The 24,162-nt window shown below is 40.9% G+C and overlaps 1 protein-coding gene across 5 annotated transcripts in view; it reads left to right on the top strand.

Annotated features, from left to right (window-relative positions):
• Nucleotides 1–24,162, top strand: part of MYBPC1 (myosin binding protein C1) — a 94,889-nt gene that overhangs the window by 67,695 nt on the left and 3,032 nt on the right. For 3 of the 5 annotated variants that reach the window (XM_032645512.1, XM_032645513.1, XM_032645510.1), the window contains 7 exons: nucleotides 5,192–5,359; nucleotides 8,970–9,058; nucleotides 12,029–12,224; nucleotides 14,975–15,114; nucleotides 19,068–19,227; nucleotides 20,123–20,259; nucleotides 22,131–22,317. In XM_032645512.1, coding sequence (XP_032501403.1) covers nucleotides 5,192–5,359; nucleotides 8,970–9,058; nucleotides 12,029–12,224; nucleotides 14,975–15,114; nucleotides 19,068–19,227; nucleotides 20,123–20,259; nucleotides 22,131–22,317 — 1,077 coding nt within the window. Of the gene's footprint in view, nucleotides 1–4,210; nucleotides 4,265–5,191; nucleotides 5,360–8,969; nucleotides 9,059–12,028; nucleotides 12,225–14,974; nucleotides 15,115–19,067; nucleotides 19,228–20,122; nucleotides 20,260–22,130; nucleotides 22,318–24,162 lie in introns of all 5 variants that reach the window. The other 2 variants (XM_032645511.1, XM_032645509.1) reach the window with 1 other exon arrangement.

The raw sequence follows: 24,162 nt of genomic DNA, 5'->3' as shown, positions 1-24,162 counted from the left end.
ATGACAACAAGCCAAAGGTCATCCTTCTATGATGGATGAGAATTTAGCCCTTCTTTGTTACTTGACTAACAAATAGAGATCTCAAAAATATCCCAGGTAGGCTCCCAGATCCGACAACACGAGTTATCTAGGACATAGGAGGAGAGATTCTGATCAAACTTCAGGGATTCCCACTTCTTGAATTGGTGGAATTAAAATGTACCAAAGCAACATAAAATTCTAGGCAGGATAAAGCAGGTTGGAAATTCTAAACTCTATACTGAGCAGAGGTCAGCTATCAACAGAGCTGCCTATTTCTGGGTAATAAAGAGAGATTATATACTTGACCATCTGGTGATCAATTGTGCCTTCTTAAAGGAAAAAAAAAGAATAATTAAGGACAACTTTCAGTGTTTAAAAGAATCAGCATTAAATCCCAGAGGGTGTACGAAATAGATTCAACATTATGGCAGTAACTTGTCTCAGGATACGGGTGCATAAAAATTTAATGGCTTAAATTTAGGAGGGGAAGAGAAATAGGCAAAAAAAACCCTTGTTGATAGAAATAATAGAAAAAGAGAAAATGACACAAGAAAATATAGGCCAGAGTGCACCTAAAACCAAAAAAAAGATGTGAACTTCACTAAAATTTCTTGTGTTTTTGATTTCATACTTGTCATGATTTGGAGATGGGTGAATAAAATTGCCCCAGCTCTGGACTCGGGCTGCATTCTAGGTCATGGTAGGGAAACAATCCACCAGGGAAGTTTGTTCCTTCTCCACAAATGAGAGGCCCAGACTTGGTCTCTAACTCTAAGAAAACCCTTTGGACCCCAAACTTTAACGTGGATCTTACGTGAAGGAAAGAGAGACTCAGAGCACATTTGGGAAACCAGGAGTGTGAACACTTCCCCAGAAGGAAAACCTCTATGGAGAAGAAATTTCTAACTTTGAAGAGAAAACTGCTGAAGAAGAAGCCCCAGGCTTCTGGATGGGGGCACGCGTGGAAATAACCAGTGTTGGTCGGGAGAGGAGAGAGAAAGGGAGAATAAAGCATCTTGGTGACACTTAGTTCCGTTCACATGCACTCACTCACAGAACACTATTGTTGATTTTTCCAGGGCTTAGACAGCCACTAACCAAAACCAGTGGAGACATTATAATCTTGAGTGCTTTGGAGTATGATTTATTCCCATTCCATTCCCCTCCCCCAATTTGAAAAACTCCCAAGCCCTCCTCTCTGTTATTTATACCTCCCAGCTAACAGAACTTTCCAATCTTCTGTGTGATGAATACAAACCTTTTGTGTATGTATGAAACAGAGCAAATTGTTTACTCTTTTCTTTCTGATAGGTTTAAAAAGTAAGAAGATACAGCAAAATGATAGATGGCTGTCATTTTGATGTTACCCACCTTAGATAAAATGCAATGAAGTGTATTTTACATAATTCTGTGTGTTGTCTGTGTAGATATATATGTATACCCGCATATACATATATATATGTACACAGTCATTATTGTGTATATATTTTGCCACGTAACATTTTGGAATTAGCTTTCTATGGAAGTTTTTTTATAACGTGTATATCTTTCTTCTTGCAGTCTTTTCTTACTTCCTTTATGTGGCTGCCCTATTCTTCATTCTCTTTTAATGGCTGTTGTCCTCCAGACTAATTTTCTGAAGTGTTTAATGCTTTTAGATATGGCAGGTTTTACTCTGTATGATAACTCTTTCTTTCATAAGATCGTGTGTTGGTTTGGACTCTGTCTTTCTCTTGGTGTTTATTTTATTGTTTAATGCCTGCACCATTTTACTCTTCTTCCTTAAAAATTCTCCTCATGTATTAAATAACTTTCACACTCCCTTCCCGTTTTCTTTCTCTTTCCCTCAAGTAGTTCAAATATGAAGAGATGTTTTCGTTTCCCTCTGATCTTTTTTTTTAACATCTTTATTGGAGTATAATTGCTTTACAATGGTGTGTTAGTTTCTGCTTTATAACAAAGTGAATCAGTTATACATATACATATGTTCCCATATCTCTTCCCTCTGTGTCTCCCTCCCTCCCACCCTCCCTACCCCACCCCTCTAGGTGGTCACAAAGCACTGAGCTGATCTCCCTGTACTATGCGGCTGCTTCCCACTAGCTATCTATTTTACGTTTGGTAGTGTATATATGTCCATGCCACTCTCTCACTTTGTCACAGCTTACCCTTCCCCCTCTCCATATCCTCAAGTCCATTCTCTAGTAGGTCTGTGTCTTTATTCCCATCTTACCCCTAGGTTCTTCATGACCTTTTTTTTTTTCTTAGATTCCATATATATGTGTTAGCATACGGTATTTGTTTTTCTCTTTCTGCCTTACTTCACCCTGCATGACAGACTCTACGTCCATCCACCTCACTACAAATAACTCAATTTCATTTCTTTTTATGGCTGAGTGATATTCCATTGTATATATGTGCCACATCTTCTTTATCCATTCATCCGATGATGGACACTTAGGTTGCTTCCATCTCCTGGCTATTGTAAATAGAGCTGCAATGAACATTTTGGTACATGACTCTTTTTGAATTATGGTTTTCTCAGGGTACATGCCCAGTAGTGGGATTGCTGGGTCGTATGGTAGTTCTATTTGTAGTTTTTTAAGGAACCTCCATACTGTTCTCCATAGTGGCTGTATCAATTTACATTCCCACTAGCAGTGCAAGAGTGTTCCCTTTTCTCCACACCCTCTCCAGCATTTAGTGTTTGTAGATTTTTTGATTATGGCCATTCTGACCGGTGTGAGATGATATCTCATTGTAGTTTCAAGTTGAATTTCTCTAATGATTAGTGATGTTGAGCATTCCTTCATGTGTTTGTTGGCCATCTGTATATCTTCTTTGGAGAAATGTCTATTTAGGTCTTCTGCCCATTTTTGGATTGGGTTTTTTTGTTATTGAGCTGCAGGAGCTGCTTGTAAGTTTTGGAGATTAATCCTTTGTCAGTTGCTTCGTTTGCAAATATTTTCTCCCATTCTGAGGGTTGTCTTTTGGTCTTGTTTATGGTTTCCTTTGCTGTGCAAAAGCTTTTAAGTTTCATTAGGTCCCAACAGCACACTAAAAGGATCATACACCATGATCAAGTGGGGTTTATTCCAGGAATGCAAGGATTCTTCAATATACGCAAATCAATCAACGTGATACACCATATCCCTCTGATCTCGTTTTGTCCTGTTTTCTCTTGAAATTTTCTTCTTCCCTAGTTCTTCACTCTTTCATGCCTGTTTTCTCAGTCTCCTACTTCACGTTCTCATCGATCGTCTCTTGATTGTGGAAATATCAACACAGTAGCTCCCAAACAGACCATTGGCTTCAAGATGTATCTCTTTTTCAAAGTCCTAAGCAATTTGTACCATCCACATGCTTCTCGCTTGCTGCCCCTTCTCCCTGATGCTCTTAGAAGGCTTGAAATAAGAGAGAGGAGAAGGTTCCAAGAGGGGCCAGTCTAGTCCCCACCCCCCTGCTCTGTTCCTGATAACCTAGATGGTCATCGTCCCAAACTAGTGGGGTGCACCTCCAGGCACTCTGTGAGTCAGCAGCATTCCCTCCACCGTGTGGAATGCGGGAACCAGGACAGCTCAGTTTGCCAGACCAAGAGCTTGTTGTCATGGCAACCAGGTGCTGCCTCCTGGGCTGCTGGGGCAGTTTCCACTTCCATGGAGAGCCTTTTCATTTCCTGGTAAGACGGGGCTGGCCATATCTCAAGTGCCCTCACTCCCAGACTCTGATGTGTGAGCCCCAGAGTGGGAGAACTGCGTTCCCTGGGGCCCCACAGGACCCTCCCAGGCTGAAGTAGCAGGGACAGGAGCAAGGGTAGACTGTTCCACTGTGCACTGCTCCCCTGTAGAGTCCAGAACCTGCTCCGCCTTTGTCTCCAGGGTCTTGCTGTGTTGTTCTCTACCTCTTGCTCCCACAGTTGGAGGTGCCCCAGCCTCCTTTCTCCTCTTCTTCTCTGTGGCAAGTGCCTCAGGACAAAAAAACCCCCACAGTCTGAATAGAGCAGGCTGTGCCCCTCCTGAGGAATTACCCCCTCCTCTAATGTGTTTGGTCTCTTCCATCACTGTTCTGAAGACAAATATCTTTGCATACTTTTCACACTTTACTAACAGAGAATGCTGACTACTGATATGACAGTCTTCTGTTGTGAAAGTGGGTGTCTTTAATTAATTTTAATGATGGATTCTCAAAGGTACATCAGCAAAACAGTCTGGTGAAAATGGGGAGGCTGCATATGATCTACCAGGTAAAGTATTCTCTGAGAGCTCTCAGACTTTCTTACTGTGTGATAAAGTTTCTGGGAATGTTCTATGCCTCAGCCTGAAGTACACCCACACACAAAAAAGCCCTTAAAGATGGAGGGGGGAGGGCGGGCGGTGAGTTTACAATGTGGGATCCAAGCTTCTTTTTATCCCCCCGTGGGCATAATAATGCATACAAACCTTTAGAACCTGCAATATTTGTAAAACCTGGATTCTGGGTTTAAGTTTTCTTGCTGTTGTAGACAAAGCCACCAAAAGCATTTTAAAAATCAGAACTTTTGATTGTGGTGAAAGATCGTGCCAGTTCCTTATGAGGTCTTGGCTCCTGAGTTGTGGTTCCTTTTGCCGTGGATATAAGCTTCTTTTCTTCATCATTGGGAGCATGATCAGATTTCCCATGCCCATATTAATGTCTTATAATAATAAACCAGCCAGGATAAAATGGAGAGATCATATGACTGTAAAGGTTGGTGTCTCTCATTCATAAGAACAGCATTTTCCCCTTTTTCTGAACTTTAATATATATAGATGATTAAACATCATGGTTACATCAATTGTAAAAATGTACCTTGTAAAACCAAATTGGGATAAACTACTACAGAATTCCTGGGACAGTTACCATTGTTCAGGGTACCCTAGTATCCTGAATAAGAGGTTTTTCAAAGATGGCAGAATCTGATTATCATTCTTCTGCTATTTACATTAGCCATTCTAGGCCATTTTTCATTTAAATATGAAAAACACCCAGCCATATAGTCTGAGTCCAGACCAAAGTCACATTCTCTCCAAATGATTTAATTTTGAGTAAAATACTAATTTGGAGTTGACTGTTTAACAGGATGATTTCTTTCACTAACCACCATTCTCCCTTCTTGTCTTTTCTTTCTTTTTTTTTTCTTCATGGATTTTAGCTGACAACTGGATAGTTGCAAACACAGAGCTGATCGAGAAGACCAAGTTCACCATCACAGGTCTGCCAACGGATGCAAGGATCTTTGTGCGCGTGAAAGCTGTGAACGCCGCCGGTGCCAGCGAGCCCAAGTACTACTCTCAGCCCATCCTCGTGAAAGAAATCGTAGGTAGGTGGCAAGGCTTTCAAAATTTTGTCTCCATTTCACATTTTTTTTAACCTCTTTCTTTCTCAAACCCTCCTATTTTGTTGTCACTCCTTTGATGTTTTATTAATGTCTCCTGGGAGTTAGAAATGAACAAAACTGCCCTTTATAGGCAGCGTGGGAGGTCAGCTCTGGTTTATAACTTGCTATGAGGACCAGATAACTAACTACACCAGGTTCCATGAGCCAATAGGCAGCTGGGCTGCCTAGTCACAAGGGGTGGGGGTCGGCGGCGGGGGGAAGCATTTCAAACAAACCATACAGCAGCAAAATGGCTCAAGTGAGTCTGCGAGGTCAAAACCATTTTCATAATAATATGAACACATTGTTTTCCCTTTTCAATACTTGGCCTCTGCACTGATGGTACAAAAGTGATGATGTGTAAAACTGCTGGTGCCTTAGCACAGATCCAATCTGTGCCACCAAATTGTCTGGCTGGTCTTTTCTTCCTCGCCACCATGCACTCGCAATTCAAATTAAAGGGCCAGCTTTGCCTTGGAGCGTTCTTGACGATACATATGAATCATTAATGTTCTTAAACCTTGGTTCTTGAGTACACTTTTTTTCTATACTCTGTATGACAATGAAATGCAAAGTATATGTGAAACTCTTATGCTAAATACGGTAGTACGATAGTTGTCTCTAGGAAAAGCATTTGTAAAGCATTTGTGCAACTGAATTAGAGCTTAAACTCGCGCGACCTTTTCCATGAAACTCCATTCTTCCTCGAAAGAATGACAGAGTGACAAACTCCGGCTAGCCAGACTTGGGTATTTGGCAGACATTTTCTAGAAAATGAATGGAGTGAGCCTGTTACTTGAAGGAAAACAACTTATAGTATATATTGTCAACTTGTCAATGAAAAACTTTAATCTTTGAAGCAAAAATTAAAATTATGGAAAACTGGTATCCACCATCATGGACTTGGCAGCTTTCCAATACTTAAAATCTTTTCTGATGAAGTAGGTGGTGATAGTAGCAAATGTAATTTTTTGACATTGAATAATGCAATATTTCAACATTTGAACAATCTGCATGATTCATTGAAGCAATATTTTCCAAATGACCAATGCAAGTTAAAAAAAGTCATGCGTGGGTAAGATACATTCAAAATGGAAGGCAGACCAATGGGGTTTAATGTAACAGATATGAAAAGTTCATAGAATTTTTCAGATTCCATACTGCAGCTAACCCTTAAGAAATTATAGCTCGTGTTTTAGTGTAGAATCAAAGAGGAATACCCACAATTGTCTGAAAAGTTTCTTAAAGTATTCTTCCTGTCTGTGTGAAGACAAATTTTCTTCATGTACTTCAACCAAAACAGCGTATTGAAACAGATTAGAGGCAGAAACAAATAAAGTCCAGCTAGCCTCTATTAAGTCAGACATTAAAGAGATTTGCCAAAATATAAAATAATGCCACTCATATCACAAATTTTTGTTAATGTAAATATGGTTGTTTTCATTTAAATGATATTTATGTTGTTATTATTTTTCAAGCAATAAATATATAAGTATTTCAAAATTTATTGGTTTTAACTTCTAATATGGTATATATGATAGATACAGTCCACATAAACAAAAGCTTTGCAGGGCCTTTGATGATTTTTAAGAGTGTAATGGGATTCTGAGACCAAAAAATTTGAGAATCGGTGCTCCAGGGAAAAGAATACCAGGAAGGGGTCTGAACATCTGGGTCTGGACCGTGTTGAGCCACAGACTTACGGTGTGACTGCCTGAAACCTTTTGGGAGTAAGTTAGGGGATAGATGGATGGATGGATGGATGGATGGGTGGATGGGTGGATGGATGGATGGTAGAAAGTATGAAGCATGCACATTTTCTTATTAGATTCTAGAGACAGACTATGAAAGCTGAGTCCTGTTTCCTTCATTTATTAACCATGTGGTCTCAGGCAAGGGACTTGATATTCCTGAGCCTTAATTTCTTCATCTGCAAAATGTATACAATAATAGTACTTACATCAAGAGGTTGTGAGAGTTGAATAAATTAATCCATGTTATTTGCTTAACAGAATGCTGGCCACATAATAAGCCCTTGGTATATGTTAGCTTTTATTATGATGATGGTGTAATGTGCTACAGAACCTCGCTGAGTCTCCTTTTCCTCCTATGTAAAGTTAGGGAGTTAGAGGATCTCTCAAGTTCTCTTCCAGCTCCAGCATTCAGTAATCACCACCACTACCATCATCTTCATCTTCTTCCCCTAAAGTTTATTGAGCATTTACTATTCTCAGCCATTATGCTAAACACTTTATATGGATGACCTTATTTAATCCTCACTACAATGCTGTGAATTAGATGCTGTTATCATCCCAGTTTTACGGAATAGGCTGAGACCAGATCTACTGTCTGATCTGGAACTCAAACCCAGATCTCTCTTTTTTATTTTTTTTTTACATCTTTATTGGAGTATAATTGCTTTACAATGGTGTGTTAGTTTCTGCTTTATAACAAAGTGAATCAGTTATACATATACATATGTTCCCATACCTCTTCCCTCTTGCGTCTCCCTCCCTCCCACCCTCCCTATCCCACCCCACTAGGTGGTCACAACGCACCAAGCTGATCTCCCTGTGCTATGCGGCTGCTTCCCACTAGCTATCTATTTTACGTTTGGTAGTGTATATATGTCCATGCCACTCTCTCGCTTTGTCACAGCTTACCAGATCTCTCTTGACCCCGCAGTCCATGTGTCTAAGCAGAGCATAGGCAGTGGAAGGTGATTCCAGGTCTAATCCTGGCTCTGTCACCTTGGGGCAAGTGACTTAAACCCCTGTTGCTTTAGCTTCTTTATCATAATGTAAAAACAGTACCTGTGTCATAAGGTGGCTGTGAGGTTTAAATTGGTCGCTTTGTGAAAAGCATTTATCCCAGTATCTGTTCCATACAGAGCCCTCAAGTGATAGGACCCACCTCATCCCTGTGAGCCATGAGCCTTGATTCTCTGCTTCTGATGGGTTTACAACCACATGTTCTAGTATCTTCATGGTGTTTGATTAATGAACATTAATATACAGCGGGCTAGGGCTGCCAATTATATACTTCACCTTAGTCATAAAGGGAGAAAGTTACCATCAAATTCTAACATCATTACATAAATAATAGGTGCTAAAGCATTTTTTATTATTTTCTGGTGAGAAAAAATGGGCAGCCCTACCAGCTAACGTGGTGACTGTAGATCTTTTATGGAATGTTCATTGGAGAACATACTCACTGTTAGAAACTAAGAAAACAATATATAAGGTCCTAAGAGAAAATTTAGTGCTTTTCTATAAAGTTGCTTTAGGCTTATAATAAAAATAGGAAGTTGTAGTAAAATTAAGGAGGTCAGGGAACAATCTTGTTGAATCAAGCTGTGAAAACATCTCTCCCTGAAGCAAACATTTGGAACCAAAGTTACCACATATAACCTGTTAATAGCCCAACTAAGATTTCACTTCAGAGACTTGAGCGTAGGGAAGTCCTGGTGAGTATCAGGACAAGTATGCTTATGTAATGCTGCTTCCAGTGTGTGATACTGACTGCAAACTTACGCTCTTCTACTCTCATCCAGAGGCTCCAAAGATTCGCATCCCACGGCACCTAAAGCAAACCTATATCCGCAGAGTTGGAGAAGCCATCAATCTGGTTATACCTTTCCAGGTAATAATTCAGGGTTGCTCATTTTCTCCTTCCCATGCTGGGGTGTTTAAGGAGTAGAGGGAGGGACTTCAGCATTTAAGTTATTCGTGATTCAGAATTTCCTCAGAGGAAAGGCAGGAAAGGATGGAGGAGATTTGGAGAGTGATTCAACAACCTCCTGCTTTACAAGTACAGAAATCTATAAAACTGTCATAGATTTTCCTTCTGCATGAGATAAACGAGGCCTAGTCTTGTCTGAGGCTCAGGGACCACAGGGGGCCAGAGAGGAAACACCAAGGAGACACTGAAACAAGAAATGCTTAAAGATCTTTCTGGTTCTATCCATCTGTAAAACTGATCTTCCTTTTAAGTGAAGTTCTTGCTGTAACATTCAGGAAAACAACATGTCCTTACTTCCCACGATTACCCCAAACCACACTCAAATCACCCAAATTCCAATGAGGGAAAACTGAAGTTTGAAATTTTGATGCCCCTAACTGAAATAAAATGAACATTGTTAAATCATCGCTTCTCAAAAGAATCTGTTGTTTATAAGATTAACCAGGCTTTGCATATGATAATCACTTTTGCGCTCTCTCTCTCTCTCTCTCTCTCTCTCTCACACACACACACACACACACACACACACACACACAACACCCACTGCACCATTACCTCCTTACTCATGTGATTCCTTTTATGCCCCTAAACAGTGGTGTTCAATAAAACTTTCTGTGATGATAGGAATGTTCTGTGTATGCAATGTCCAATATGGTAGCCAGCAGCCAAATGTGTCTATTGAGGACTTGAAAGGTGCAGCTAGGAACTAGGGCAACTGGGGAAATGAATTTTTAATTTTCCTTAATTTTAATTAGTTTTAGTTTAAATGGCCACATTGAGCTTACGGCTGTTACGTCAGACAGCATGGCCTTAGAACTAGAATTTAGGTCTCTGCAAACATTTGGATGTTTAGGTCTCTGCAAACACACACACACGCAGAGCTGGTTCGAACACAGGCTCCCATGAAAACTAACCTAAAGGGACAGCCAGTTCAGGCCATTCTCATTGCACCTGGGGCCCAGCCTTAGAAGAGGCAGTTAGCTTCTACATATACAGCACCTGAAATCAGAACGGAAGTCAAGGAGGACGTGAGTGTGAACACAGCAGAGGAGGCAGGCGCTGGCTTGGCAAGGTTCCTCCCACTTCTGTCCTCCCACAGCCTAAAAAAAAAACCAGGAGTTGGCACAAGGCAGGCACCCAGGACCCAGCTCCAGCCCTGGATTGGGGCTGAATCAGCCCTCTAGTTTCCACATCATGACAACAGCTAGGGCTAATCCCAGTTCCCAGATCTTGTTGGGAATGGGAGAGTGTATTCAGCTCTGTCCCTGGGTCTGGGAGAGGAGAGAGCATGAGAACAGGGACCTCATAGGTATGGCATCCCAGGGGCTGGTCAGCTACTAGGAAGGGGGTGATGAGACTAGTATGTCATGTTTGTATGTTTATGTAACCTCTAAAGTTCCCGAACCTTTTCTCATTTGAGCCCCAGATACACCTTGTGAGGCAGGAATGGCAGATTTCCTTACCCCCCTTGAGAAGGGAAGAAACTGACATTCAGAGAAGCTAAGTGACTTGCCCAAAGTCACACAGCAAATAAATGGTAGTGCCATGAACAGAGTCTATATCTCCAGACACTGGATCCAGTGCTTTTTTCACTCCATATGTTATCAGAGAATTCAATTTTTCCCCCAGTAGGTTAATAGTAAATTGTACACTTAAGGACATGAGACCTGGAACTATTTCCCCCATCTTTAACAGTATTGTTCTCTACTTCCCATATGCACATCTGAGCACCTGCAACCATTCTTCAAGCCCTGTGGGGAGGGGTTTGATGTGTGTCTCTCACATTCCTTAGCAGAACCTATCAACAAGTCACATTAGGAGCCCATGGGAAGGCTGTGCGTTTCCCAACGGAATTAATGCTTGGTTCCTGTCTGTGGGGTGAGCCTGGGTGCTCAGGAATCCTAGGAAGTTTCTTTGTAACGTAAACTAAAACTCATGTCCTTGAATGAGATTATAATTCCTCAAAGTCTGCTCTTAAAGAATAGTTTCAGCTGCTAGAGAGAACAGAGAGAGAATTACAGACAAGTCTGAAATGAGTGGAACTAATAATCATTAGCATGTAGATGATATTAATGAAACACCTCTGCAGTGCACAGAAGCTTTCTAAGAACTTCAGTTGTGATAACCACCCTGAAGAAAGGTACTCTCATTCCACTTTACAGATTGGGAAACTGAGGCAGAGAGTTTAAGTAACTTGCCCGAAGTCACACAGCTATTAAGTAGTGGAGTCAGGATCCAAATACAGATTCTAGGGTCCCAGGGCCCATGTTCTGAACCATTAGGCTGTGATGTGCAGGCTTTGGAGCTGAAGAGACCTGGCTAGAAGACCACAGCTTCCAGCACTTAGCTGCAAGGCCTTGTGCAAGTCATTTAATACCTTTATCAAAAAAAGGGGGAGGCTTCCCTGGTGGCACAGTGGTTGAGAGTCCGCCTGCCGATAGAGGGAACATGGGTTCGTGCCCCGGTCTGGGAGGATCCCACATGCCACGGAACGGCTGGGCCCGTGAGCCATGGCTGCTGAGCCTGTGCGTCCGGAGGCTGTGCTCTGCAGCGGGAGAGGCCACAGCAGTGAGAGGCCCGCGTACCGGTAAAAAAAAAAAAAAAACTGAGGATAATGATACTTATCCTGATGTGAAGAGTAAGGGAAGTTATAAATATCACATACCTAACATAGTACCTTGCATGCAGAATGCAATCAATGGGCAGTAGTGAATATTACGTTACTGCTATAACTGCCCACCACCAGGCCATTTTCCAAACTTGCCTAGGATGGGGTAAGCCACTGCCCACTTATTTAATGCTGAAAAGAAATGAGACAATCTGATCCCCTCCCGCCTCTACTTTTTCTGTCTTTTTTTTTTTTCTTTTAAGGGAAAACCAAGACCAGAAGTAACTTGGAAGAAAGATGGTGCACCTATTGATAAGAATCAGATCAACATTCGCAACTCTGAGACCGATACAATCATATTTATCAGAAAAGCAGAGAGGAGCCATTCTGGGAAATATGATCTGCAGGTCAAAGTGGAAAAATACGTGGAAACTGCATCCATTGATATCCAGGTTGTTGGTAGGTTTGGAGGAGGGAACTAGAACATTCTATATGGAGACAAATTGTCCTTGTCAATAAGGCAAGAGTCAGAATTTCTTCTGTTAGGCTGGCTCTACAGAAAATTCCTCTTTTTAGAATTTAAAAAAATAGATAAATTAGGAAGATTGGTTAGCATTTTAGAATAATTTTTCACTGACTAAAAGGACTAACCATGGGAGACTTAGGGCATATATAGTAAAGAAAATTAATGTATATTACTTTCTAGTGAAAACTATCAGTACTGTTTTACAATCCAGTTCTCTCTTACTCTGTTTCTCAACTCTTCAATGATAACACTATTTCCCATGTTGAATTCTTGCATTAAGAAAACATTATAGATTCTAGATATAGTTTAACATGTTTCTTACTACATTTAAAATTTGCTAATAGTAACGTTAATGGAGAATGAAGAATTTTTATTAAATGTAAGAAAGGTACACCTAAACAGAGTTAAACAGTTAAAGACTGAATTGTGGTTGGTCGTGCAGGGCTTAGATACTTACCTCTCCAAACAAGGTTAGTTCTTACTTGTTTCCACAGTTAGGGCAATAGAGGGAGGATCTCTTACAGTAGACCCTTCTCGCTTGAACAGTTCTATAATTTTTGCAATGTCAAGAAATGAATTTAAGAGCAGAGTTAGGAGAAGCCTTGTCTCCAGTCAATTTTATGATTATAGTTTAACACATGTGCTAGAACTAGAGGCTGTCTAACCAAAGAAGCAGCTTCCTGTGGCAAGCCTTCCCTTAGGTGAAAGTTCATGTCCTTTAAACTAAGCAATCTTTTCGTGCTGACTAAACTGTCTTGATTTTTGTTAAGTTGAAAGGAGTGTTGAGGATGTTCTATGTGCCCTTGGGTCTGGCCTGGCTCCATTTTATTTTATTTATTTAATTAATTTATTTTAAACATCTTTATTGTTGTATAATTGCTTTACCACGCTGTATTAGTTTCTGCTTTATAACAAAGTGAATCAGCTATACATAGACATATATCCCCACATCCCCACCCTCTTGTGTCTCCCTCCCACCCTCCCTATCCCACCCTTCTAGGTGGACACAAAGCACAGAGCTGATCTCCCTGTGCTATGCGCTGGCTCTATTTTAATGGAAGCCCTTGTGGTTGGGTCTGGAAGAGCCTTGCCCTCTGAAACACGAGGAAGGACTTTTTTATTTTTCCTACTTTGCCATGTAGTTACTTTACCAGGTAGTTACGAGCGCCTGGCACGTCACTCACACGCTCAAAGTGTTCAATAAATAGTAACAATTAGTATCCTACTTATTTTATTAGTCCCAAGTTCATGTTTCTGCCATGACTGTAAAAATCTAGCCATTTACTGTTGGGGAGCAAGTGTTTGAAAAGCCAACGTGAACTTTGAAGACAAAGCAGACCTGGGGTGCAGGTGGGAAGTTGAACTGGGAGAAGACATCTGTCTGTAGGACAAGTTGGTGAAAACAGGAGATAGAAAACTGTGGTTGTAGAGACTCATTGTTGGTAATTGTAGAAAGGAAGTGAGGATTATCACTGTGGTTTCCCTCCACCCCCCGGAGCCCATGAGGACTGCATGTTAAATGTTGCTTAAAAGAGAGAAAAACATGACCAGAAAGCACTCTGATATTTACTCTTTTCAATCTGACATTTCAAATAGAAATAATTATAGTTGCATTTTAATACCTGAAAAATATTTCAGGACAGAAAGGGTACTGCTTGCACTGCAAAGGATAACAGACGTGAAATTTCTCTGAAAAAAATTAACAAGTACTATGCAGGTACATAAGATAATTATTGTCCTTCCTTGAACCTCTATGCGTGATTTTTTTTTGAGGGGGCCTCCCAATGAAGATTTAGTTTTCTTTTGTATTAATTAATTTTTCTTGAAGTATAGCCGATTTACAATGTTGTGTTAGTTTCTGCTGTACAGCAAAGTGAATACATATATCCACTCCTTTTTAGATTCTATTCCCATATAGGTCATTACAGAGTATTGGGTAGAGTTCCCTGTGCTACCCAGTAGGTTCTTATTAGTTATCTATTTTATATATACTAGTGTTATATTTCAGTCCCAACCTTCCAATTTATCCCTCCCCCCAAGTTTTCGTTTACTTGACTTTGGGCCTTTCTGAATGTTACTGCAATTTACTGGAAGGTCAGAGGTCACAGAAATTCATAGTGCAGAAAATAAAGTGAAGAAAGACTTTATTTCTTCACGAATGCATTCCACTTCCATAACATGGAGACACTGATAAATACAAATGAATCTTGGAGGGAGCGATGGCAGAGGAAATAAGTTTTCCTCACTCCCATTAAAGGTGCCTTTTGAGGGCAGCAGAGGACCTCTCTCACAGACTGTGGGCTTCGGGCCTCTCACCGAAAGCTGGAGCTACACAGCCCAGGTAGGCTCTATGATTTCAAGTCTAGCATCAGCTTACCTTTCCCATTAGGCAGGGTAGCCTGTGACTCACTGCCAGTCGTCGGCCCCTGCAGGGATGGTTAATGATGTTTGAAGTTTCATTTACATTTTCCTTTCAAAATCCTTTTCTTTCCATGAAGATGAAAGTCAAGGGTTTCCAGATAAGATTAGTAGGAGTGCATTGTACTTCTCCGGAGGAGAAGAATGCAAAAGAAACGTGGGTAGAAATACAGGAAGGAAGGGACATTTTAAAATATCCTCCTGTAACGAGGTCTAGGTTGGGGGGAAAGTGACCTCACAGTGATGCCATGAATTCATCCTACAGACCGTCCGGGTCCACCCCAAGTTGTGAAGATCGACGATGTCTGGGGAGAGAATGTTGCTCTATCATGGACACCACCAAAGGATGATGGGAATACTGCCATTACAGGGTACACGATCCAGAAGGCCGACAAGAAGAGCATGGTAAGGTCTGGCTTTCTCTGGTTCCGCAGCAGCAAAATAACATTTCATCAGAAGTAAAGGGGGAAGCATGAGGTCCTCTCTGGTGAGGAACTCATGAGGGACATGGAGAAGTGATGTGGCACGGTGGAAAGGGTAAAGCCTTGGGAGCCACGAAGAGTTGGACTTGCACTTCCACTTAAAACCACATACACATGGACAGTCACTTAACCTCTTTGATCTCCATTTCCCTCATCTGTAAAATAAGGGCACTGATGTTTACCTCGCTTGTTTATCAAGAGGCTAAAACAGGGGCTGCCCTGGAGGTCCACTGGCTAAGACTCCGTGCTTCCACTGCGGGGGGTGTGGGTTTGATCCCTGGGCAGGGAACTAAGGTCCTGCATGTCGCGCAGTGAGGCCAAAACAATATAAAGCAACTGGCAGAATGCTCAGTAGAATTCAATAAAGTTATTCGTTCAACAGATATTTACTCACTGTGGATTCTGACTCAGATCTGCACCCGTGCAACTTCTTCCTCCTTGTAAAATGAATGTTGGTAGCATAGACTGATGTCTTTAAAAAAAAAAAATTCCAGTTAGAAAAGAAAGATTCTAAAGGTAACAGCATATGCAAAGGTCCTGAGGAGGAGAAGCATTTAGAGTATTCAAGAAGCAACTCAGTTGGAGTATGAATTATTATTACCTATGTTAGATCACCAGATTTTAAATGTTAAAGTCTAGGTCTTTCTGAATCAGAATCCATCCACTACAACTACCATTGCTCTACCTGTAAGTCAATGAATGAATAAATGAATGTTCGGACACAGTATGGCTTGGAGCCACTATTCATTCTCATAGGAAGAGTAAAACATCGTACCAAATGATATTGATAGAAAGTCTGCAGGCATTTACACTACTAGATGTCAGTAAGAACTTAGGGTATAAGGTTACATTGGGTTAATAGAAGGGGAGAGGGTTGGAAAGAGCAGTCTAAGTAACTGGAATGGATTTCAAGCCTTGCCTTTCCATAAACTATTTCTAGCATGTCTTTCCCCCCAGCCCTGGGTGGGTGTTAAATGACAAAATAAGACTTGGCATTTAAAAAAAAAAAAAAAAAATCTAGGGCTTCCCTGGTGGCGCGGTGGTTGAGAGTCCGCCTGCCGATGCAGGGGACACGGGTTCGTGCCCTGGTCCGGGAAGATCCCACATGCCGCGGAGCGGCTGGGCCCGTGAGCCATGGCCGCTGAGCCTGCACGTCCAGAGCCTGTGCTACACAACGGGAGAGGCCACAACAGTGAGAGGCCCGCGCACTGCAAAAAAAAAAAAAAAAAAAAAAAAAAGACTTGGCATTTTAAGAAACATGTTTCAGCCAAACCTGGACAGCTTGAGAGCTAGATCAATGGATGACTTTGCAGGGGAAGTATTGACCACCTTGGATTTCCTTAGCAATGAGGGCTCTTCTTTGGACCTTGGTCCAGATACTGGCAGTGAATCCAGGGGTACCACACTGCCTCCAGGTGCCCCCCATTCTTCCACCCCCACCACATTTCCAACAGTTGTCTTCTCAGATATCTAGTCAAGTCCAGCTGAGCCAGGACTTTCCTGCTGCTTCGTGTGTCTGAGGTCTGCCTGCTGACAGGAGAGGAACCCCAATCCCATCCACTTGTGTTTCTGGTGCATTTCAGCAAGGGCAGGCCTACAGACCAGAAGATGCTCACTCTGCCCAGTGCACTTCCCCGGAGGTCACCACACCACTATCTCACTGTGGCTACAGATGCTGTTTTTCACTTAAATTTCTGTAGTCTTTATACCTTCCATAAACATTGTTCTCATGGTGTATGCCAACACATTCATTTATTCATTCAGTAACTATTTGTTGAGCAGTGTTCTAGCTGGTGGATCAAAAACAAAAAGATAGCTCCTCGGGCTTCCCTGGTGGCGCAGTGGTTGAGAGTCCGCCTGCCGATGCAGGGGACACGGGTTCGTGCCCCGGTCCGGGAAGATCCCACATGCCGTGGAGCGGCTGGGCCCGTGAGCCATGGCCGCTGAGCCTGCACGTCCAGAGCCTGTGCTACACAACGGGAGAGGCCACAACAGTGAGAGGCCCGCGCACTGCAAAAAAAAAAAAAAAAAAAAAAAAGTCAGCTCCTGCTCTTGGACCACTCATAGTTTAAGCAAGCAGAAAGACATAAAACCAAATGATAAAACAGTATAATAAATGTTGGAATAAAGGTTTGCATAAAGTGCTTTGGAAATAAAGGAGGGCATAACTACAATTGTCTGGTGTCTTTAAAATATCCCAAATATAGAGATGATCATGGCCCCTAAAAGTTGCAAGGAAAATCGTTTTCCTTTCTGAAATTTTTTGTCAGCAAATGTATTTTCTCAATTAGTGGTACTAAACATATGTAGTGCAATGTGGTTTTCTACTGGTGGCAAGATAAACTTTGAAACCACTATATTTCTTGACATGGTGAGGAAAAAGTCAAAAAAAAAGAATAATATAGCTTTAGCTCATCCATTCATTCCTGTATTCAATGAACATTTATTTTGTGCATGCTACCTACTGTATACCGGGTGCTGTGAGAAGGCACTGGAAATACAGGGGTGAGAAGAAAAGTCCATTTTTACCATCACTGTGTATCCATTCCAGTGGGGGAGGTAGCAGATAAGCAAGTAAAATAGTAAGTATGTCATATGTTTAAGGTAACAAGTACTGTGAAGAAAACATAGCCAGGTTAAGGTGAAAAAGTATGACCAAAGTAGAGTGGTGAGAGGGTAAACAGTAGAGGAAGTAATATCTGAGCAAAGAATTGAAAGAACCTATGGTAATAATGTTAGGCAAGTTGACTGGGTGATATTAATTTTTGCGATTTAGCATCATCTCTCCCTCAGAATAGATAAGTTGGCATGAAAATTCTATAATTATACTTTGTTATACAAAAGATAAATAGGCAGGTAGGTAGGTGGACAGACAGATGACAGACACTGCACAGTAATGTAGAAAATATAAAGATAGTAGTTGACATTGTCCATGGAAATAATCAATAACCAATTTACTATAAGAACAGAGGAGGGCTTCCCTGGTGGCGCAGTGGTTGAGAGTCCGCCTGCCGATGCAGGGGACACGGGTTCGTGCCCCAGTCTGGGAAGATCCCACATGCCGTGGAGCGGCTGGGCCCGTGAGCCATGGCCACTGAGCCTGCACGTCCGGAGCCTGTGCTCCGCAACGGGAGAGGCCACAACAGTGAGAGGCCTGCGTAAAAAAAAAAAAAAAAAAAAAAAAAAAGAATAGAGGAGAGGACTATAGCCCGGCAGACAGCCTCTCAGACAGCTCTGAGGAACTGCTCCACAGAAACATAGCTTTCAGCACAGTTTTTAACCTTGTTTGAACAAAGAACCTCAGATATGACAGAGATACATTCCTTCAAGGTTTCCAAAAGAGACAGTTCAGCACATACACAGCAAGTCATTATGACCTTGGTGCCCGAGGAAGGGAGCTTTATCGCGGGAGGAGTACAAGCATTGATGTCCCAGGAAAGGAGGCATTTATCTGGATCTTCGAAAGAGACCTTCACTTCTGGACAGTGCATGCTTTTCTTTAAATGGTTAGAGCAGATGTACAATGTATGTTTATTAGGCCCCAAAACGGGCTGTTCTAGTTAGCATAAAGTTTAAGTTAAACCACATATAAGCCAGAATGACTTCTTCATACCTCAACATATGAAAATTTCTTCCATCCACATCTAGGGTAAATGAATCTAATGTGTAAATGAAGATTAAATGACGTAGTCAAGTGTAAATCAATTGTAAAGGGTTAAACAAATTAAATATACATTTCTGTTACCCTCAGTATAAAAAATTAGTCTCTTTTTTCCTCTTAGTTAATGCAACATCCCTGTTATTTATTTGAATCAACAGGTGAAATAGCTGTGTATTTTTAAGTGATTTTCCTCAAATTATTATTTTTGTTTTCAGGAGTGGTTCACTGTCATTGAGCATTATCACCGAACCAGTGCCACCATTACTGAACTGGTTATCGGAAATGAGTATTACTTCCGGGTGTTTGCTGAAAACATGTGCGGCCTCAGTGAGGATGCAACAATGACAAAAGAGAGTGCCGTGATTGCCAAGGATGGTGAGTTGGAAGCGGGCTGGACATCTGGGAACCTTGATTTTCAGTGATGAGACAGAGAAGACAGAAAGAAAAAGAGATGTGGTGAAAGGGGATAAGAATATCATAAACACACATTTAAAATTATGGTAAGGAGATGCAGCCACAGGCCAGGGAATGCTGGCAGCCACCAAAAGCTGGAAGAGGCAAGGAACAGATTCCCTGCTACAATCTCCAGGGTCAGCGTGGCCCAGCCAACACCTTGATTTTGTATCTCTGGCCTCAAGAACTGTGAAAGAATAAATTTCTGTTGTCGTAAGAAATAAAAAATAAAAAATAAATAAATAAAATTACGGTAAGAACGTCCAACCAAAATGTTAATCTTACAAGTAAAATATTTTAAGGAAAATTATATTATGATTGCATTTTTTAACGTACAAGCTTTCATTCATGGCAACATCTGGGTAGTGGGTCTCTCAATGGCTAAGATCACAGGGGTAGGAAAAAGTCACCATTTACTTTTAGAGCTTGGGTTACTTTTATTCTTGGACACCTTCAAGGATGCTACACATGAGAGCCACTTTTCAATGAAAGGAGAAGTTGGATTCCACCCCTGTCACTTCATTTCCTCATAAACCGTGTCCTTCCTGCCCTTCCTCGTTACTTTCACGTTAAAGCACATTGGTGAGCAAAACACGCAGACACTGAATTCTTCCCAGTACTTATTTCAGTTCCAGATGACCCCTCTGGGTTTCTTTCCTGTGTGTGATGGGCTGTACATTGGTATCCTTCTGAATGAACGCCCTGTGGCCTTCACACATGTTTTTCTAAGCTCAGGGAAGTTTTCAACGTGAGTCAAGTATGCTAAGAATAATATATTCTCAGGCCAATTTGTATATCTCTAATGCTTGTTTTTAAGGTAAAATCTACAAAAATCCAGTGTATGAAGACTTCAATTTCACAGAGGCACCCATGTTTACTCAGCCATTGGTCAACACCTACGCCATAGCTGGTTACAATGCCACCCTGAACTGCAGTGTGAGAGGAAATCCTAAGGTACCATGTTTTTGGTTTTTTTCAATCACATTAATTAAATTTAAAAATTAATTCCAAACTCCCTCTATTATATTCATTATGTCATAATTATAAGTAGTAATATAAACTTACCTCCCAACTGCTATTTGTGTCTTTTTCTGGGTGGTGGTATTGGTGGATAATTAAGGACACTATTTAAATGTAGAAAAAATATTTATATTTCTTTACTAACTAAGGGATACTTTCTAAGGAAAAACCAAACCACTTATTTTTAAAAGAACGGAGAGATAAAGAGATGGAAGTAATCTTGTGTCACCTGAAAAATTAGATGGTGATATTGATTTATCAAGCTTTCTGTAATAGTGTAAAGCAAGTAATTGTACTATAGTGCAAGGCAGAATTCGAATGTACAGTGATAAGGGTACAGAGTACCAGGAAGGGAGAGATCGCATCTGACTGAAGAGATTTAGAAAGGATTTCAGGTTTCATGTTGCTGGCATTTGAAAAGAACAGCAAATTAATGAATGTTGCCCATAGAGCTATCTACCCCTGGGTGGCACTGAGAGAAAGTGCCCTAGAATTTGGAAAAATTGCAAACAGTGATATTTTTCCTGCATATACCATGAGCAGAAATAGAGAAGTCAAAGGGAGAAGACAGCCTGAGGGTGGGAGGAAGATGCTGAATTCATGTTTAATTGGAGGTGATGTTGGTACATTCAAGCGGGAATGACCAGGAGGCGAGGAGAGCATCGCCAGAGCTTGGGAGAAAGGCGAGGGCTGTGACTCTTGGTTTGGGTGACCCAAGGATGGGGACACTGCATCCCACCCCTTGGAGCCAAGGCTCTAGAAAGGAATATCAAACGAAAGGGAGAAGTGAAGCAAAATGTCAAGGAGCAAGGTGTGAGCCTCAGGAAATACTGCCATTTGAAAGGCGGAAGGAGGAAGAGGACTGTGTGAAGGACACTGAGAGATGCTGTCTCTTGGGTCTGAGCAAGACAAAATCAATAAGAGGTAGAGGAGAGAGTGTGGAGGGTGTGCATTTACAGAAGGGAGAAGAAGACAATATGAAAAAGAAATGGCAAGTCAGTGGTATCGACTGTAGTTCAGAAGTCAAGCAGAATGGAGTAACCTTCCTGGGCGATTGATCTGGGGTTTTCTGTTTGGAGTAGATCCATCCATTGCCACCAGGTGATGAAAACAGATGTCAGAAGAGAGATTAAGTGGTGAGGAGGCATTAGCAGCCCATAAAGAATTAGAAAAGCATATCAGGGGCTTCCCTGGTGGCGCAGTGGTTGAGAGTCCGCCTGCCGATGCAGGGGACACGGGTTCGTGCCCCGGTCTGGGAGGATCCCACATGCCGCGGAGCGGCTGGGCCCGTGAGCCATGGCCGCTGAGCCTGCGCGTCCGGAGCCTGTCCTCCGCAACGGGAGAGGCCACAACAGTGAGAGGCCCGCGTAACGCATAAAAAAAAAAAAAAAAAAAAAAAAAAAAAAAAAGAAAAGCATATCAGGGAAAGGAAGTAGAGAAAACTGGCTGGTGATGACACCTTACAGGGATTCTTTGAAAAACACTGAGCAATGTACACTCTCCAGGATGAGTTAACCTCATGGACCTGTAGATCAAATTTAAATGTAACTGAATCTTGGGGAAGATTGCCCCAGGGCTGTCCTCTGAACAAATCTGGCTGGCTTCTTCAGAACTGCTCATTCGCTTTCTTGCCAAGCATTAAGTAGAATTTAATCTGAGAGAAACGGTTCTCAAGTTGACGTGGATTATTCTTAGATGTAGTCTTTTCTTTCTAAGCCATGCTTTAAAATTCTGTCACTGGCTTTGATGGTTTATTATTAGGCTAAGTACAGATATGTTTTGCCCTAATTTGCTTCCATCTTCAGCCCAAAATTACCTGGATGAAAAACAAAGTTGCTATTGTGGATGACCCAAGATACAGGATGTTCAGCAACCAGGGAGTCTGTACTCTGGAGATTCGAAAGCCCAGCCCCTATGACGGCGGCACCTACAGCTGCAAAGCAGTCAATGACCTTGGGGCAATGGAGATCGAATGCAAACTGGAGGTGAAAGGTATGACATCCCAGATCTTGTGTAGACTGAACTGAAAGAAAATCATTTAATTATTGTCCTTACTGCCAAATCCCAATTACTTGCCAGCATTTTCTGGGGGAGGGGAGGAAGCGGGGAGAAGATTTGGGGAGAGAAGACATTTTTACATTCTGCACTCACTCTTGTTTGTGATGGCTACTTGATTTTTTAAGTTGACTTACTTTCATCTCTCGCAATTCTTGTTAACTAAAGCACTATTAATTTCAATGAACTGTGGTATGGGCACAGCATGGTAACAATGAATCAAGTCAAAGGGGTATTACTTTGGTGATGTAGTCCATCTTAGATAAATAGAAGCCTCACGTAAAAACTCATTTAATGAAACTGTAGTTGAGGAATTTAACTATTTTTAATTAGTTTACTATTTTTGTGAAACTTTCAATGTATATGTAAATTTGCCAATTTAGTATTTAATATTACACATGTAGAATTCAGCATACACATATTATAACCTGTTCCTTTAAAAGTCTCACTAGAGAATTTCCATTTGTAGGTATGCATTTCATTTATACTAGTTTTCAGAAGTGTTGCAGCTAATGTAAACCAAGAAAGCACATGAAGATTTATGGGGTAGAAAAGTCTCAGTGTAATTGTCCTCTTAATCAGTTTTCATATTAACTGAGTATAATTTCTATCCTGAAGTTTTTTTCTTGACAATCAATACCTTTTGGGATACGATGAAAACTCTTACAGCTGTCAGAGTCACCGTTAGGAGATAAGGAGTGACATGATCCTAATGTCTTTTCTCTCATTCTTATTGCATTATTTTGCCATTTTGTGATAACCAAAGTCTTTGCTTTTCCTACCCTCTATAATGAAGAAATTATAATCTAAAAGTCAGATATAATTTTATAAATATCTATTTTAGAAAAAACGTAGTAAATGCTTAGGGTATTTATGTCAACAATAACAACAACAACAAAAGAGTTTTTTAGTCCTAAATCTAGTGTAAATATAGTAGAGAAACTTCTCGAAAAAATTTTTTCCTTCTGTAACTTTAAAAAACCAGTATTCTCTCTGTTATGATTTTTGTCCATCCTCAGATAATACAGGATAGTAGATTCACAATTGAAAGAAAGAAAATTTTTAAGTTTTTTTCCTCTTAAATGTAAAGCATATGCTATTCTTAGAAACTTTTAAACTTTACTATTGAGATAGTGGATACAAATTTAAATGTTGTTCTTTTAGCTATTTATTAGCTTTTTTTTTTTTTTTCCGGCTGTGCCACGTGGCACGTGGGGTCCTAGTTCCCCGACCAGGGAGCGGACCCGGGCCCCCTGCATTGGAAGCATCAAGGCTTAACCATTGCACTGCCAGGGAAGTCCTATTTATTAGCTTTAAAGGCAGATTAAGGTCATAGTTGCAAACACATCTGGTTTCTAAACTCCTTATTAGTTCCAAGGTATTGTTGGTACTTATGTTCCAACACCCAAAACACAAGAACGCAAAAATCAAAAACCCAATACCACTTCTGCATGCTTTGAAAATACCTGAGTGTTGCTAATGATATAAAATGATGGTTTCAAAATGGTTCAACATTTGGGGTCCTCCATAAGTGAATAATGTTATGCATATAAATGCTATATTCTTTATAGTAATTGTATAGTAATTGAATTTAATAACATAAATAATGTATTCTAGTATATAAATTCATAATAAGGTATCAACTGTGATATATTAGTAAAAGCTTTTGGTCCTAAAAGTAAAGCCACCATTATTTATCATCAGATTGTTATCTGATAATAGGTGACTTGAATCAAGTTAAGCTGTGAAAAAAAAAAAAAAGTAAGACTGTCAACCGAGAAT

Source organism: Phocoena sinus, chromosome 10, assembly GCF_008692025.1.
Source record: "Phocoena sinus isolate mPhoSin1 chromosome 10, mPhoSin1.pri, whole genome shotgun sequence".
Lineage (NCBI taxonomy): Eukaryota > Metazoa > Chordata > Mammalia > Artiodactyla > Phocoenidae > Phocoena > Phocoena sinus.
This window is presented reverse-complemented; position numbering and strand designations above follow the sequence as displayed.